The sequence below is a fragment of the Aquarana catesbeiana genome, linkage group LG09 (assembly GCF_042186555.1).
Source record: "Aquarana catesbeiana isolate 2022-GZ linkage group LG09, ASM4218655v1, whole genome shotgun sequence".
Taxonomy (NCBI): domain Eukaryota; kingdom Metazoa; phylum Chordata; class Amphibia; order Anura; family Ranidae; genus Aquarana; species Aquarana catesbeiana.
Window position 1 is genome coordinate 35,644,713 of NC_133332.1, and position 17,548 is coordinate 35,662,260.

A 17,548-nucleotide genomic window follows, 5' to 3' on the forward strand; every position below is an offset into this window, starting at 1 on the left:
CCCCTCGACTTATACTCGAGTCAAGCACTTTTCTGCAGCAAAAAATTTCATTTTCTGAACTGAATTTGGGGCCCCGTATCTCAGGGCCACTTGGAGCTAGGAACCCCAAATTTGGTGTGCAAACCCAGTGAAACTGGTACCACAACATATCCAAAGCTGGGGTTCCTAGCACCAAGTGGCCCTGAGATACGGGGCCCCAAATACGGTTCGGAAAATGTCATTCTCTGCTGCAGAAAAGTGCTTGACATCTTCTGAACTGAATTTTGGGGCCCTGTATCTCGGGGCCACTTGGTGCTAGAAACACCAGCTTTGGACATTTTATGGTGCTAGTTCCACTGTGTTTGCACACCAAATTTGGGGTTCTTAGCACTAAGTGGCCCCAAGATACAGGGCCCCAAATTCAGGCAACTGTGTCCATCTGCAGCAATGTCATTTCGGACCCTTTGGGTTCAGAGACCCCAAATTTTGGCTGCAGCTAGGGGGCATCTAGGAAGCCTTAACTACCGAGTTTGAAGTTCAGGGGACCTATGGCTGCAAATGGGCACAGTGATGCTGCAAATGGGCATTGTTGACCCTCTTTTCCACTTACAGTAGCTGCGCATTTCTCACCCTCGTCTTATACTCGGGTCAATACGTTTTTCCCATTTTTTTTTTTGTGGTAAATTAGGGCCTCGACTTATATTTGGAACGACTTATACTCGAGTATATACGGTATTCATAATGCATGCAATACCCATTGACCATTAATTTTTACAGTCCCTATACCTGGTAAATTAATAAAATACATGTGTGGTAAATTCAGCTTCTGTTTGTATGGTAATGCTTTTAGTGATCTGAATAGCCACATCCTTTAGGTATTGTGATCCGAGTCAATGTGGCTGAGATCCTGAGACGGCCTCTTTTGCATTGTGTGCTACTAAAAAATACAAAAAATGTGAAGACTTTTTTTTTCCTTGTAATAAATCAGATCCAATGTCTCTTGTATCTACAGACAGTCACGTCCTTCAGTATTATTTCACAGCCTTAAAAAAGAGTGGGGAACCCCTTCACTGGTACTCCATTGTGGGAGTAATGGATGGCCTACAGCTTGCAAAGTATAAGAGCGATACCCAAAAGGTTGACAGCCAATATGTTTGGATGAAGGACTCCAGGGAGCCACAGATGTGGGAGAAGAACGTCACCCAGCTGGCCCATAAATATGAGCAAGCACACCGCAACACTCTGCAACGCATTGAGAGAATGTTCAACCAATCTGTCGGTAAGAATATAAGTGTTTACCTAAAATGGTGTGAAGGATGCAGGGTTTTTTTTTTTTTAAGAACTTGCTGAACCCTACAACCCCAGCCCTTACTGTTTTGTAGTATCTATAAGACCCTCATTTTGGTTTACATAGAAAATGTATTTTTTGAACCAGGTTTCAAATGCAAAAAAAACAATGTAGTATGACAATCTGCCAACAAGTCCTATAGATCATGTTATAGTGCTGGTGGAAGGTGCAAGCTAATTAAAGGGGTTGAAATTGCCTAACAATTGTCGTGTGGCCAACTTTAGTCCTCCTTCACACAGGTGTACTTGAAGGTGAAGTCCAGCCTGAGCTCTTTTGGCCTAGCTTTTCCTATTGGTCACAGGAGTGCAGTTCGTTCTGCACTCCTGTGACCTGTTTTCAGCAGAGAGCGGGCTAAAGTCCGCTCTCTGCTGACGTCACAGGAATCAGTCCAGGCACCACGTCATCATGGCAATAAAATCTTGATCTACCAGGTGACTGGACTGATGCCTGTCTCAGCAAGCCGCTGAGAGCCTAAGACGGCCGCTCCGCCCCTATACAGCCCAGCACTCCAGTGAGCGTGGGGAGAGGGGCAGAGCGGAGAGCCGTTGACTAACAGTCAGCAGCTCTCTGCTCGGGGAGCTGAGAGAACTGAGCCATCAGCGGGATGGGACAGATGCAGTATCGGACCGATGCTGCATCCACCTAGGTAAGTATGAACCTGAAAAAAACCCAAAAAACTTCACTTTTAAGCTTTCACCCATTGAGGGCCGTGTTTGCCCACTTAGGGATGCACAGGTGTGCCATGCATACCTGTGCAGGAAGTTGTCCCATTCATATCAATTGGGATGCAGCAGCAGCATGGACACAGCCACTGCTCCCAGTTTGACATCCTTGCAGTAGACATCAATGGGACTGCCTGCACAGAGATACCCAGACCACCTGTGCATTCCTATGTGGTTAAGCACGGCTTACACCCATGTAAATAAAGCCTTACAGCAGGGGTTGGCAAGCTATCAATTGCGATCTACCCATCAACTGCGGTCAGCCAATGGGTAGATGATGAACACAGCCCTGCTCTGCTGGTCCTTCCCCTCCAGCCTTTACAGCTCTCATCTTCACAGCAGAGCAGAGAGTGGGAGGCAGCACAGTACTGGATGGTGGGCGAGAGCGGGAGCTGCCTCAGTTAACCTTTCAAATTGTTCAGCAGGTGATTGGTTGCTAGGATGCTGAGCAGTCCTTGCAACCAATCACCAGCTTATTAATATGAAAAGTTAACTCTGGCAGCTCCCGCCCTCTATCCAGTACTGTAGTGCCTCCGCTCTCCGCTCTGCTCTACACCAGTTGTACGGTAGCTCTGTTGTGTGTTTGTGTGGGGTGGGGAATGATGTGAAGGGAAAAGAGGACACTGCTTTGGGGGGGGGGGGGCACAGGACACCAATGTGTGGGGAGGGGGGAGGTAGAGAATACTGCTATGGGGGGGCAGAGGACACTACAGTGGGGTACCCCGATATTTCTGGCAAGACAAATTTATTTCAAACAAACGTTTGACTTAAAGCTCAACTCCATGTTCCTCATACTTCACCCCTTTATCCCTGCCACTTTAAAAACCATCCCATTTTACATTCCTTTTTTCTTTTACAGTCTTCTGGTCTAGTGATGTCATGGTCCCTTCCTCTTTCCCTGGCCACAGCGGTGGGTAGGCTCTACTCCTGGACAATGCTGCACTCATGCGATGGCAAGAATGTATTCTCCTCTCCGAGCTGAGTGGAACAGTTAAGCATAAGTAACATGACTAAAAAGTGAAGCCTACAGCTTTATAGCCAGTACCCTCTACAGCCCTCAGAAAAAAACAAAATGGCAGGTTTGGGCTCACATGCACATTACTCACACATCCCATAATAATGTGCCTGTGGGACCCTTGCAGATACTCTATGTTGCCTATCATTCCCCCCCCCCCCCCAATCCTAGATGCCCCTGTCCTGGTGTGCTTATTGCACCATCTGCAGGATTAGGACGCTGGGTACAACAAAAAGAAGCCTTCCTTCATTGTGGGGAGGCCCACCAGATGGCCCTTGGCACCATAAAGGGACACGTTTCTGCCTTGTCTTTACTCTTCCAATATCCCACGGCCTCTTACCTTGGTCTGTACCTTTTTATTGTCTGTATCTTTATTCAAGGGGTTACTCAAGTTGTCTCCCCCTTCTAAACCCTTCTAATGCAGTGGGGCTTGAATTTAGTTATCTCTGTCCTCAAACAAAACCCCTCTTTGAAAACATTCAGAAAATTCCATTACTGACATTCTCCCAGAAGTTTACCTTTCTTAAAGCCATTGTGTCAGCACGCAGAGGATCTGAATTAGCCACTCTTTGCTGCCATTTTTGATTCTTTATAGAGATGAGGTTGTTTTTCATCCTCAGTTACAGTGCCTTGAAACAGTATTCATACCCCTTGAAATGTTCCACATTTTGTCATGTTACAACCAAAAACGTAAATATATTTTATTGGGATTTTACGTGATAGACCAACACAAAGTTTTGTACATAATTGTAAAGTGGAAGGAAAGTAATAAAAAAAATACAATTTTTTTTACAAATAAATATGTGAAAAGTGTGGGGTACATTTGTATTCAGCCCCCCTGAGTCAATACTTTGTAGAACCACCTTTTACTGCAATTACAGCTGCAAGTCTTTTTGGGGATGTCTCTACCAGTTTTGCACATCTAGAGTGACATGTTTGCCCATTCTTCTTTAAAAAATAGCTCAAGCTCTGTCAGATTGGATGGAGAGCGTCTGTGAACATCAATTTTCAAGTCTTGCCACATATTCTCAGTTAGATTTAGGTCTGGACTTTGACTGGGTCATTCTAACACATGAATATGCTTTGATCTAAACCATTCCATTGTAACTCTGGCTCTGTGTTTAGGGTCGTTGTCCTGCTGGAAGGCGAACCTCCACCCCAAGCCTTTTGCAGACTCCAACAGGTTCTCTTCTAAGATTGCCCTGTATTTGGCTCCATCCATCTTCCCATCAACTCTGACCAGCTTCCCTTCCCTGCTGAAGAAAAAGCTTTCCCACAACATGATGCTGCCACCACCATGTTTTACGGTGGGGATGGTGTGTTTAGGGTGATGTTCATTGTTCATTTTCCGCCACACAGCTTTTTTCTTTTAGGCCAAAAAGTTCAATTTTGGTCTCATCTGACCAGAGCACCTTCTTCCACATGTTTGCTGTGTCCCCCACATGGCTTCTCACAAACTGCAAATGCGACTTCTTTTGGCTTTCTTTCAACAATGGCTTTCTTTTTGCCACTCTTCCATAAATGCCAGATTTGTGGAGTGCACAGCTAATGGTTGTCCTGTGGATGGATTCTCCCACCTGAGCTGTGGATCTCTGCAGCTCCTCCAGGGTTACCATGGGCCTCTTGGCTACTTCTCTGATTAATGTTCTTCTTGCCCGGACTGTCAGTTTAGGTGGACGGCCATGTCTTTGTAGGTTTGCAGTTGTGCCATACTCTTTCTTTTGGATGATGTATTGAACACATCTGTGAGATCTGTGAGATGTTCAAAACTATTTTATCATTTTCCTTCCACTTCACAATTATGTGTCACTTTGTGTTGGTCTATCACATAAAATCCCAATAAAATACATTTACGTTTTTGGTTGTAATATGACAAAATGTGGAAAATTTCAAGGGGTATGAATACTTTTTCAAGGCACTGTATCCTTCTCACCGAAAGTTGTATCGGCCTTTCATTTTAATGAGGACATTCTGCCTTTTTTGTGTCATAACCCTTCCATCCTAAAGAAGTGGCTCTTCATTGTCTGCTTTTGCTTTGGGCTTTTAGAGTTTACTTTGTGAAAGTGGAAAATACTGTGCTGTCACTTTAAACATGAAACAGCAGCCAGCACAGCAAAAGAAAATTGCAAGTGAATAAAAGATAAATTGCAGCAAGGCATAATGGGATGCAGGAAGTTACACAGACAATCTTATAGGTACTATGTGAGGAGATACAGATAAGGGTAATCTAAATGTGTCTTTTTTAAATGCAGACAACCAGAAGTAGCAGCTTTGCAGGGACTAAAGCTTGGTTCACACCTAAATTGGCCGCAGATCGCACAGCTACGCTGTCCATCCCTGTTCTCCGAGGAATCAGGGCAGAATCTTTGCTTGAATTCGGCCCTGAAAAGGAGGCAAAGACGCACAGCGTTTATGTGCAGTGCACTCCGCAACCCCCCGGAGACATGTGAACCGGCTCCATAGAGAGCCGGTCATATTCTCCTGCTATGCGAATTGGATGCGGGGAAAGCCGCATCCAATTCGGATAGGTGTGAACCCAGCCTAAAGAACAGATGCTACACATGATCTTGGCCAAAAGAATTCCCTGTTCATTACCAGAGATGTCTTAGGAAGGGCCAGCCAGTTTACCATCTACTATTTCTGGATAGATTAGTCAGACTGTGGTTAAGGTCTGTTGTGAGCGCTGCACCTTCTGTTCATTCTTTGTGGCAAACCCCCCCCCCGTTTCCCTTTACTGCTCATTCCACCAGGACTCTGAGCGCATTCCTGGGCTTATCACCAGTGTGCCCTGCCTCTCAGATTTGCAAGGTGGCTGCCTGGTTGTCTGTTTAGACCAGGTTTTACAAGGTAGACATTGCCACTTCTGCCAAAGCTAGTTTTGGTCGCAAGGTTTTGCAGGCATCAGTTTGAGTCCTGTTGGAAATAGTGCCTCCTTGCTTGTTGGATAGTTGTGCTATGTCCCCACCCTGATATCTGGCACTGTTTTTGTGATGTCCATCTGGTCCTGAGCTACTGATTTGGCTGTGTTCTTCTTCAGTGAACGAAAGAGAAAATGGTAGTTTTGTACTCCCTGCAAAATCCTTTTTTTTCTGAGTTCATTGAGGGACACGGCGCCCACTCTTTTAAGTGGATATTTTGTCTCAGTGTTATTTTCTAATATTGCTGGCTAACTGATGTGTGTTGCAAATGGGGGGTTGGCCACCAACAGGGGCTGTCCCTGGGTTGTGCTCTGTTTCTTTTTCTGTATCTAGCATCCTACTCCTGCAAGTGACACAATACCTACCGATCTGGCCGTGTCCTTCAATTAAAAAGATTTTACAGTGAGTATAAAAGTTCAATTTTTCTCTTGCAGACTTTCACACATACCAAATAAAATTTGAGTGCGTGTATTATGAGGACTGCAGCATCGGCGGACACACGGAGTTTGGATACAATGGAAGAGAACTCGTCTTCTTTGATAAGCAGGCATTAAAGTATTTCCCAGCAGTGGAGAAAGCACAGATATTAACACAGGAATGGAACAGGGATCAGCAAACCACTCGGGCAGATAAAGAGTTTTCAGAGGAAAACTGCGTTGAATGGATTAACAAGTACAGGAAACATGTGAAAGAGGAACTGAAAACAAATGGTAAGGGGAATTCTAGGATATAGCTAAACTGTCTCTTTAAAGGATGACTTCTCCTTTAAGTGGACCTATTGATTTAACGTTAGCAAACAGTTACATCACAGAGCTCTCTCATGGGTGACCGCATTTTATGAATGGACTGTAAAATGCATTTAGAAATGTGCCATGCAGAAAATAACATTCGCAGTGGCTTTTTCCTCTCTGAATTAAAATTCATCCTCTTAGTGATGTTCCCTTTTAATAAGTCCCCACCCCCCTGATTGCAGCCCACCTGGGATAATACTTACCTTCCTTCCCTCTCCATCTGTGTATGTGCACCTTGTCCCCATTCATTCCTTTGAGTAGTCATACCAAGGCCACCTTAGCAGTCCCTTGGAGTAAGGCTTACCCCTAGAAATATATAAGACCTCAGCATGCATGCTCAGTATGAAGAGGAACCAGCTTGGACCATGTCAGAGGAAAGACTGCTGGATTATGGAGGACGGGGCTGTACTCACCGATGTGTGGGTGGTGTTTATAAAAGGACAGCATTACTAAAGAGGATAATTTTGTTCTTCTGAATGAACCTGTACTTTGCTCACGCAGGCTGTAACCATTAGGAATCTTCTCCCTCGCTTCTTGTGTGGTCACCCAGACAGGAAGTGAAGTCAAACTCTCTCCCAACAGATACAGGGATAGTGATAATCAAGGAATTTCCAAGTCCATATTCAATATATGATATGTTCAAAATACTGTAGCTCCCACACTTGTATAGCACTGGGAAAGTGCTATGTACAGTAGATGTCAGATCTAAAGTATTTTGAACAGCTATAAAAATCGTATATATTTTTTTATTAATCTTATTGTATTTTTCTCGTTCTATTGACCTGTGAAGATGACTTCTGAAGATGATCTATTGTTTTGTAAAATTTACTGTCAGTCCCACCAGAGGTGAAGGTGTGGGGTCGCCATCGTTCAGACGGGATGACCAGACTTCAGTGCCTGGTGTACGGGTTTCACCCCCGATCTGTGGAGGTGAAGTGGGTGAGGAATGGGGAGGACCATCTTCCTTCAGATGAACATACTCCAATTCTCCCCCATCCTGATGGCACCTATCAGATCAGAGTCAGTGTGGAAGTTCTGGTCAGCAATGATACATACTCCTGTCATGTGGAACACAGAAGCCTGGAGAAGACACTAATTGTGAATCTAAACGAGATGGAGCTTGAAGGTACATATCAGACAAGATGCATAAGTAGAATAATATGAGATAACATTTGAATTTTCCGTTGCATTCTTACCAATCCTCTAATGTAGTGGTAGGAAATGAGGGACTGTTTTTAGTGCGATATATTTAAGCAAAGGACTCGCTCTTTCCTTATTCATACAATCCATAAACATCTAAACACAAATCCCAGCTAGTTTTTTTTTTTTTTAACCCCTTGCCGAGCTCCCCCTTTTTCAATGGTGGGAGATGGAAGTGGAGTTTCTGATCATGTGAGTGCTGTGGTTTTGGAATGAGGAGTCTTTCCCATCAGATTGATTATTAAGATTGATTATAGTGTGGTCAGAATGCACAGGTGCCCCATCCAGTCCCACTGCCAGCAGCCTGTAAAACTCTTAAGAGAGGCTGGAAGCTACTATGGCAGGATGGTGCGCCGAGTGGTGCTAATGTTTAGGGCAGTATACGCCCAGGGAGAATGCCTGGAACGCAGACATATTGCATTCTGGGCATTTGTCTCTGGACGCATACTGCCCTGAACATTACTACGACTGAGTGTACTGTCCAGAGGCTTGCAGCCTGTCATAGAGCTTTACAGGCTGCCAGCAGTGGGGCTCGACAGTGTCTTCCATCCACACCAAAATGTCAGGATCTTTTGCACTGGACCTAAAAGTGACCAAGAGTTGTCAATGACAGCTCAGCCAGTGTGTTGGGAGCATGCAGTGATCAGAATATAAAAATGGTGTGATATGGACACGTGTTGCTGTCAAGGCTCCCTCGCTCTGCTGCTGCACAAATGTGTTGGCCAGTCAGCAAGAGGTTAACCACTTAGCGACCACCCCACATACATTCACTGCGGCAGGGCGGCTGTTCTGTGCCAGATCACATACCTAGTACCTGATCTGACACTTCCAGGTCTGGGGCGCGTGCTGCCGGCAGCCCACTGTGATTACACCCAGCGGCGGGTACCTCGGACTCACTGTCTGCTAGGGCCTGCCAATTAGACAGTACACAGGCAGAGCAACAATCTGCTCTGCCTGTGTACTGTGCCTGTGTACTGTGTAGTGTCCGATTTGTCCGCTGCAATATCGCAGTCCCGCTATAAGTTGCTGATTGCCGCCATTACTAGTAAAATAAAATAAAAATATCCCATAGTTTGTAGACGCTATAACTTTTACGCAAACTAATCAATATGCACTTATTAGGAAATTTACCAAAAATATGTAGCAGAATATATATTGGCCTAAATTGATGACGTTTTTTTTTTAAATTGTCGGACTTTTTGTTTATAGCGCAAAAAAAATAACTGCAGAGGTGTTAAATACCACCAAAAGAAAGCTCTATTTGTATCGCAAAAAATGACCTGATAAGGAAGGTGGTGAATCCTCTGGAGCTGAAGTGGTTAAAAGAGAAGTATAGTCTGTTGTCAGCTGACATCACAGAGCCGTTCCAGGCTCTGGAAGGATCCTGACCATATTGTTGGGATCCACCCAGCTGCCTGATTAACAGCTGGCTCTGGCTCTCAGCACATGGCTGAGAGCCAAAGCCAGCTGGACCCTTCTCTAGCCCGGTGCTTCAGTGAGGGCTGGAGGGGCAGAGCAGAGACTGCTCTCTGTTCTTAGCAGACCAATAAGTGAGTGATCAGCGGTCATGCGATTGCTCATTTCTCGGTCTTAAAACCGACATGGGACAGCTGCAGCATCACACCGATGCTACAGCATAGAGGTGAGTATGTATGTATGTTTTATTTTTTTATAACCTCAAACTTCTCCTTTTGATAAAGTGAAAAAAACTTTTTATTGCTGCCTATTTTTTAGAAGTTTTTTTAAGACGCAAGCTAAAAAAGAAGTGGGGGACAATCTTCCCACTTACTGCCCGACGGGAATAAAGAATAGGAAGTGAGGGGAAATCTACTCAACTGGGGCATAGATGCCAATAAAAAAATTATATTTGAATGGGGAAGGTTGAGATCATTGTGAGGATTGAATTGCCCTTTGTGTCTCCATATGTGATATTTGCCCTTATTTTCTTTCCGGGTTATAGGTGCCAGACAAAAACAGGAAGAGAAGATAAATCTCCTCTAGAGGGGCAGATCAGCATTTAAAATCAGAATGACTTGCCCTTCCCTGCTCTGGCAAATTCAGAAAAACAGTCTTTTGTCTTTGGATATACTTTAACCCTTCAACCTAACCCATTAAGTTAAAGTAGAATTGTGGCCTCCTATTTAAAATAACCAATGAAATATTAAATACATTTGGATGAAACTTTGTGCATCATATAGTGCATAAGAAATACTTTTGGCAGTTCAATAGCACATTTCTATACACAAGTCTACACATAAGATCTTTAATGATTAGCATTTGAGAAGGAAAGAAGGACAAAGATTTGGTTCCAAAAGGGAGGCAGTTGCAAGCTCTGCGTGTGGTTAATGGGTCAGTCAATTGCAAAGCACAAAGATAATATCTGTGCATATTGGATAATGTTAACAGTTTTTATTAAAAAGCTAAATGACTATGCATATTGCACTAATTACTATAGATTAGGGCTGTGGAAATTAACGATTAATTCCTCGATTAATCATTAATTTTCTTGATCAATCAAAATTCTTTTCATCGGTACTCACCTCTCCGCCAGCTTTTGGGAGTTCCATCAGAGATCCGGTGACGTTACAGACATTGACAACACCAAACTCCTCCCCCCTTCACCAAGTGCCTCTGTCTGCTAACGAAGGGAAGGGGGGAGGAGTCCGGTGACGTTAATGTCCGTGACGTCACCGGACAGCCTGGACAGTGCTGGTAAATATGGATATGGTTAACTGGAATCATTAAGTGAGCTAAGGGTAGGTAAATTTGATAACCTCCGTTTTTAACATTGTTGTCCTTAGAGGCTAATAAGCTGTGATATTTTTGCCGTGTAGATCGGTTTCTGCTGTTGCCATGACAGCGGCGCTTGCTTTTGATTGACGCGTGATGTCCTAGCCATGCCCCGCTATGTCCAACTTCGGCCGTTGCCATAACTGGCTAAAGTGATGCCTACTTGCCTACCATAAAGTGACTGGCATCCAATATACTAGATAAGTTTTATAATTTAAAGTTAAACTAACTTTCTACATTTTTCTTAAAGTTTAATAAAAAAATTTACTTACATCAGTGCTACAGTTTGAATTTAAAACGTATTTGTGTGAACTGTGAAGTTAAGTCATGGATTGTGGAAACTAACTAGTGTCGGGTGATTGTATATAGTGTATACCACATTTACCACTGACTAATGCAGAGTTGCAATGCAAGGAGATCAGCTAAAAGTAGTTGGATGTGCGTTATAATTAATTGAAATTAGTCGATTAAAAAAAATTGATTTATCGAACATGAAAATTTTAATCAGTAACAGCACTACTATAGATCAGTGTGAATGGTATAGATCTACTCTTACAGTGGGCCTACCTCTTCTCTTTACAGGCTTCCTAGACCAACACCATCTTCCAATCTCTATCTATCAACGCAGTCGGACAATTGGATTTTCACTCTTAGCATTCTCGTTTTTAGCCATTACTTTTTTTATGTGCGTGTACTTTTTTTTGGTCAGGTAAGTATAAGAAATATAAAAAGCTAAAAATCCACGCTTGGGTATAGATATAGCTGCAGCCTCCCCAACAAAGACTCCACAAAGTGGTGTCCCAAAAAACATATATAATAAAAAACGGGGATGTTGGCGCTGCTAATGAGTATAATTAAAAAACTCCCCCAAACACAGTGAGGGTACAGGGCAAAGAAAGTGAATGAATCTTGAACCACTATAAAACAGTGAAACTCTCTGAGTTACTAATTGTGTTATTTAGTTCAAAACAAATACAGTAAAATCTTGGATTGCGAGCATAATTCATTCCAGAAACATGCTTGTAATCCAAAGCACTTGTATATCAAAGCATTTTTTTTACAGGGTATAAAAGAGAAGAGAGGCACCTCTAAGTGTAGCAATAAGTTGCTAAATGTTGTACCTTCATTAAATGTAACCATATTGCTACACTTAGAGGCTCCTCTCTTCTTTTTTATACTCAGTTGTGATATGACGCTACTTGTATATCAAGACATCGCTTGTATATCAAGGCAAAATTTATTAAAACATTTTGCTTGTCTTGCAAAACGCTCTCAAACCAAGGTTTTACTGTATAAAGTGCAAATCTCTAAACAGTAGGATGAAAACCTTATGATAGATGGTGATTAGAGTGTTTTTTTTTTTTTTTTTTTCACAGCAGGAAGTGATAAGAAATGTCTCCTATTGAGGGAAATCCTCTTAGAAAGTTGTCACAGAAACAGGCATCCCTGTTAGTAGATTTTTTTTTTCTCTTCTGGTTCTGACAACAATTTAAAATGTTGAATTTCCTACCACTTTCACATCTGGTGATGATGGTCAGCAGAACACATAGGGTCAGTCTTCCTAGTGAGATCACATAGTGCAATCAAGTCCTGACATGGACACTAATCCTTGTCCACTATATATAAAAAAAAAAACGTAAAAAAAAAAAAGTTCAGCTTTAGATAGCGTTGATTAGCATTTATTATAAAAAGTTTTAGAGATGCTGCTTGAATCATAATGAAGCACTGCTGTCTAAGGCCGGCCATAGACGGAATTTTGATCCATCTGTGGGCAAGCTGGTTGTAGTGAAGATGATCTATCGATTGCCTTCAGTACAGCCAGCCTGTGTTTTTTTTTTTTTTTTTTTTTTTTTTTTTTTTTTTCGGGCGATCTGTCGGGGGTATAGCCTCCAACAGTGATCATTGTATTTTGCTGGTGGGGAAGGCTCCCCGCCAGCATAACCCAACACTGCTGCGGGAGTGATTGACTGTTTTCACAGGTGGGAGGTAGGAAAATTGCATAATCTGTGGCCTGCATTAGCCTGATGTACAGAGTCATTATTTTGCATTATGTGTCCTATTTCTACAACCTGTTCCCTTTCAATTTCTAAAGCCTGAAAATGAAATCTTTTGAAGAAGAAAGTTTTAGAGAAAAAGGATGAAAACTGCTCCATTTTCTACAGGGTAGTAAATGGCCCAGTTGGCAAGATGATAGCTAGTTCTAATTCTTCTTTTATATAAAGGAACATATAGGAGACATCTGCCTATCTATTACTTAGTTATTGTGTTCTCTCAGTAGGGATGGCTTTCCATGCCCCCCCTTTGCTGTCGGGAGAATGCAATAGTTCCCCAGGAGGGATTCCACCCCGACACTGACTGTTGATGTGGATATTGAGCGATTTTTCTTTCCTGCAACCTTTGGCCGCTCCATTGATCCCCGCTGAGCAGGCAGATGATAGGCCCGTCTCCGCTCACTGTGTGGAGACTGACTTGTCAGAGCCCCGCTTTCCTCTATAGGAGATCGGATGAAAACGGATCCACCTGTCTGTTTTCATCCAATCCCATCCGATCCTCCAGACGGATGGCAATAATGGGTCTCCATCTGTCTGGGTTTAGCGGAGGGGACCGGATCGGATAGTGGCGGATGTCAGCGGACATGTCACAGCTGACATCCGTCACTCCATAGATGTGAATGGAGCGTCTGATCAGGCCCGCCTGAAAAAACGGACAGGCGGACCTCATCAGACCGCCCGAGTGAAAGGGGCCTAAGGCTGGATTCACACCTATGCATTTTTTGTGCTTTTTGCATTTTGCACTACAGAACGTATTCCATAGGAAACCATGTTTTATGGACTGTAGTGCAAATCTGCAAGATGCAAAAAGCACAAAAAATGCATAGGTGTGAATCCAGCCTTATGCTGTGTACACACGGTCGGATTTTCCGACGGAAAATGTTCGATGGGAGCTTTTTGTCGGAAATTCCGACCGTGTGTAGGCTCCATCGGAATTTCCGACACACAAAATTTGAGATCTGGATATCAAATTTTCCGACAACAAAATCCGTTGTCGGAAATTCTGATTGTGTGTACACAATTCCAACGCACAAAGTTCCACGCATGCTTGGAATCAAGCAGAAGAGCAGCACTGGCTATTGAACTTCATTTTTCTTGGCTCATCGTACGTGTTGTACGTCACCGCTTTCTTGACGATCAGAATTTCCGACAAGATTTGTGTGACTGTGTGTACGCAAGACAAGATTGAGCCAACATCCGTCGGAAAAAATCCATGGATTTTGTTGTCAGAATGTCCGATTGTGTGTACAGGGCATTAGTGTTCTGTCGCGTACACATGATCGGACTTTCCGCCAACAAAACCGTGGATTTTTGTTCGAATGATGTTGGCTCAAACTTGTCTTGCATACACATGGTCACACAAATGTTGGCCAACAATTCTGAACGTGGGAACGCGGTGATGTACAACATGTACGACGAGCTGATAAAAAGGAAGTTCAATAGTCAGTGCGGCTCCTTCTGCTTGATTGACTTTTGTGCAACGGACTTGTGTACACATGATCGGACTTTCCGACAACAAGGTTTTGTTGGCAGAAAATGTGAGAACCTGCTCTCAAACATTTGTTGGCGGAAATTCCGATAGCAAATGTTTGATGGAGCATACACACGATCGGACTTCCTGACAACAAGCTCACAACCAACATTTCCCGTCGGAAAGTCAGACTGTGTGTACGCGGCATTCCTGTCGGTGTGAAACTGCCTGACTGTACGATGTGTGGGTAGACAGCTCACACTGACAGACTGCAGGAGACCTGCATTGCATCAGTGATCTGCTGATTGCAGGTGCAATGCTTTCCAGGCTCCTAAAAAAAAAAAAAAAAAAAAAAAAAAAAAAAAAAAAAAAAATAAAAAATACTAAAAATAATGCGTGCAAATAACAACAGCGCAAATCTCCAATAGGTGCGGTGAAAAACACACACTGAAGTAATGAGAACAGTGACAGTAATCCCACATGTTGTTGTTTGCACGCATTTTGGGACTCTCAGATTTATTTCATGTACCACTTTTATACTATTTATTTTATGAATTGTGCAGCACTGTTGTATTTTTATTATGTATTTGAGGTATTTTGTTTAAGGTAAACCTTGAGTGTCAGCATGCAGTTTGCCTTCATTGTAGTATTTTGTCAGCGCTGAATATCTTTCTCATATTTTTTATTGCATTGTTTCAGCAGGGAAAAGAGGGACACGCAAATAAGGTCTGTTTTAATCCTGCTGCCTTCTACTATAAGGCTCGGTTTCCAAGAGTGTGACTTTTCATGCGACTTGGGACTGAAAAGTCGTTTGACAAGTCGTACCCCATGATTTCCAATGAGTACCATTCATTACTGTGCAAAGTCAAGTCGCAGCAACTTCAAAGTAGTCCCTGCACTACTTTGGTCCTACTTTGATGCGACTTGAGGTCCATAGACCTCAAGAATACAAAGGCATTGCTTCAAGTCGCGGCAAAAAAAACGCGGTAAATCGCCCGACTTTGGGGTTGCAATGGTGGAAACCGAGCCTGATGCCGTGTACACACGACCAGACTTTCCGGCAGAAAAGGTCCGACGGAACCATTCCGTCGGACATTCCGATCGTGTGTGGGCTTCATCTGACTTTTTATTTTGAAAATTCTGACGGACCTAGAAATAGAACCTGTTTCAAATCTTTCCGCCGGAATAAGTTCCTAACGGGAAAACCGCTCGTCTGTATGCTGGTTCGACGAACCAAGAACGACGCAAGGGCAGCTATTGGCTACTGGCTATTGAACTTCCTTTTTCTAGTCCCGTCGTACATCATCGAGTTCTAAACAAACAGACTTTGGTGTGATCGTGTGTAGGCAAGTCCGTTTCAGCGGAACTCTGTCAGAAAGACCGTCAGAGTTCATTCTGACGGAAGGTCCGGTCATGTGTACGCGGCATAAGTCTACTGTTTTTGGTCCATGGACACTTGGTATCCTAATGCCACAACAAAAAAAAATGCTTAGTACCTTTTTGCTACAGCTCAGATGCTCAGTTTTTTTTTATGTTGGAAACACAATCCTCAGTTTGGCATTGTTCTGGGACCATAGAAGGATAAGGCTTATCGAGTAGTTCACTGAGTTCATTATAAGTTGCTTGCTTCAGCAATCATTATATTAGGCCATGTGATTATTAGGCACTACTGTGTTACTTGTCATATCAATCCTTATCATTTTGTGAATTGAGCTCACTTTGCCTAATGTCAGAAATACCCAACACTAATGAAGGAAAACCAGTTTAGGTCTGGACTGGTTTGTTTGATGCTGCTTTCACCTAAATGGAGGAATAAGCTTCAAGCCTTGTGCTGAAGCCTAATGAATCTGTCTATGCTTGTATGTCAATAAACTTTTTATACTGCATGCGTAATAAAATTTGAACAAAATAAGTGAGCTGGCTTGATTTTTCTTAAAAGTAGAATAAAACAAATAAGCTAAATATCACATTTCTAGGACAGCTCATTTAAAGTGGTAGTAAAGGTTGGAAAAAAAAAACCCTCCCTGCAAGGTAAAGGCATAATTGTATCGCATACTAGGACATTGTGAAAGACTTACCTTGACATTAAGATCTCAAGCGGCATGCATTCACAGCTGCAGAGGCTTCCATCTTCACCTGATCTTCCTTCTGGGTTTGCAGGCTGCAGGCACTTAAATGGCCGAGCCGCAACAATGTTACTACCGCGCATGCACAGGTATGTCGTTCCTGCAGAGTGCATGTGTAGGTGACATCATCAACTGCTGCTCACTAGAACACCTCCTGGTGCACTAGGAGATATTCATTTAGCTTTATTATAAGCTTACATGTAGGTTAAAATAGAGAATTTACTACCACTTTAAAGAGAAATATTATGATCCAAATATTATGATAAACCTTGCCGTCATTGAACAATCACACATGCAATATACCTGCCGGTTGACATTCCACTACCTAACACAAGTGGCAGTTAATGAAGGATCACATGACGATGTACAAGCGATGATGACAGATCATATAGCCATTTCCTTTGAGTCCCTGTCCTTGTATATCTCCAAACTGGCAGCTGATTGAGTTGGGGTACACAATTATGTGGTTTTACTAAAACTGGAGCGTGAAAAATCTGATACAGCTGTGCATGGTAGTCAAATGGCTTCTAACTTCAGCTTGTTCAGTTAAGCTTTGACAAGAAAAACTGGAAGCTGATTGGTTTCTATGCAGAGCTGCACCAGATTTTGCACTTTCCAGTTTTAATAAATCAACCCCAAAGTTACAAAAATAGCATTTTGAAAACAATCATATTGAGCATTTCTTAGTGTGAACTAACTGGCTAGTTTAAGCCCCCAGGTCACACCAGTGCAACTTGATAGTTTCAAATCACAATGCAAGTCGCACCCTAATGTCTGCAATGGATAAAATCTACTCCATCGGCAGTGCACCGATTTTGAAAGTAGTTCTTGCATTATTCAAGTTCAGGTACAACTTGCATAAACCTCTGTATGAAGTCACAGATGTCTTCCAAGTATCACTTGAAGTAGTACTACTTTGAAATCGTGCTACTTCAGGTGAAGTAGCGTGATTTCAATGTCGCAATTGGTGTGACCGGGGGCTAAGCTGTGTCATGCGATTTGACAGTTTTAGAATCGCATGACAAGTCACATCCTATTGTCCGCATTGGAAGTGGTCAAATCGGTGCACCCATTTTGAAAGTAGTTCCTTCACTACTTTTTGCAAGTTCAGGTATGACTTGCATAGACAGCTATGCA

The 17,548-nt window shown here is 42.9% G+C and overlaps 1 protein-coding gene across 1 annotated transcript in view; it reads left to right on the top strand.

Annotated features, from left to right (window-relative positions):
• LOC141107503 (major histocompatibility complex class I-related gene protein-like) overlaps positions 1 to 12,121 on the top strand; it is a 28,618-nt gene extending 16,497 nt beyond the window's left edge. The window contains exons 2-5 of the mRNA XM_073598274.1: positions 992 to 1,258; positions 6,417 to 6,692; positions 7,609 to 7,899; positions 11,346 to 12,121. Coding sequence (XP_073454375.1) covers positions 992 to 1,258; positions 6,417 to 6,692; positions 7,609 to 7,899; positions 11,346 to 11,476 — 965 coding nt within the window. The 3' untranslated portion in view covers positions 11,477 to 12,121. The remainder of the gene's footprint in view (positions 1 to 991; positions 1,259 to 6,416; positions 6,693 to 7,608; positions 7,900 to 11,345) is intronic.
• Positions 12,122 to 17,548: the final 5,427 nt, after the last annotated feature.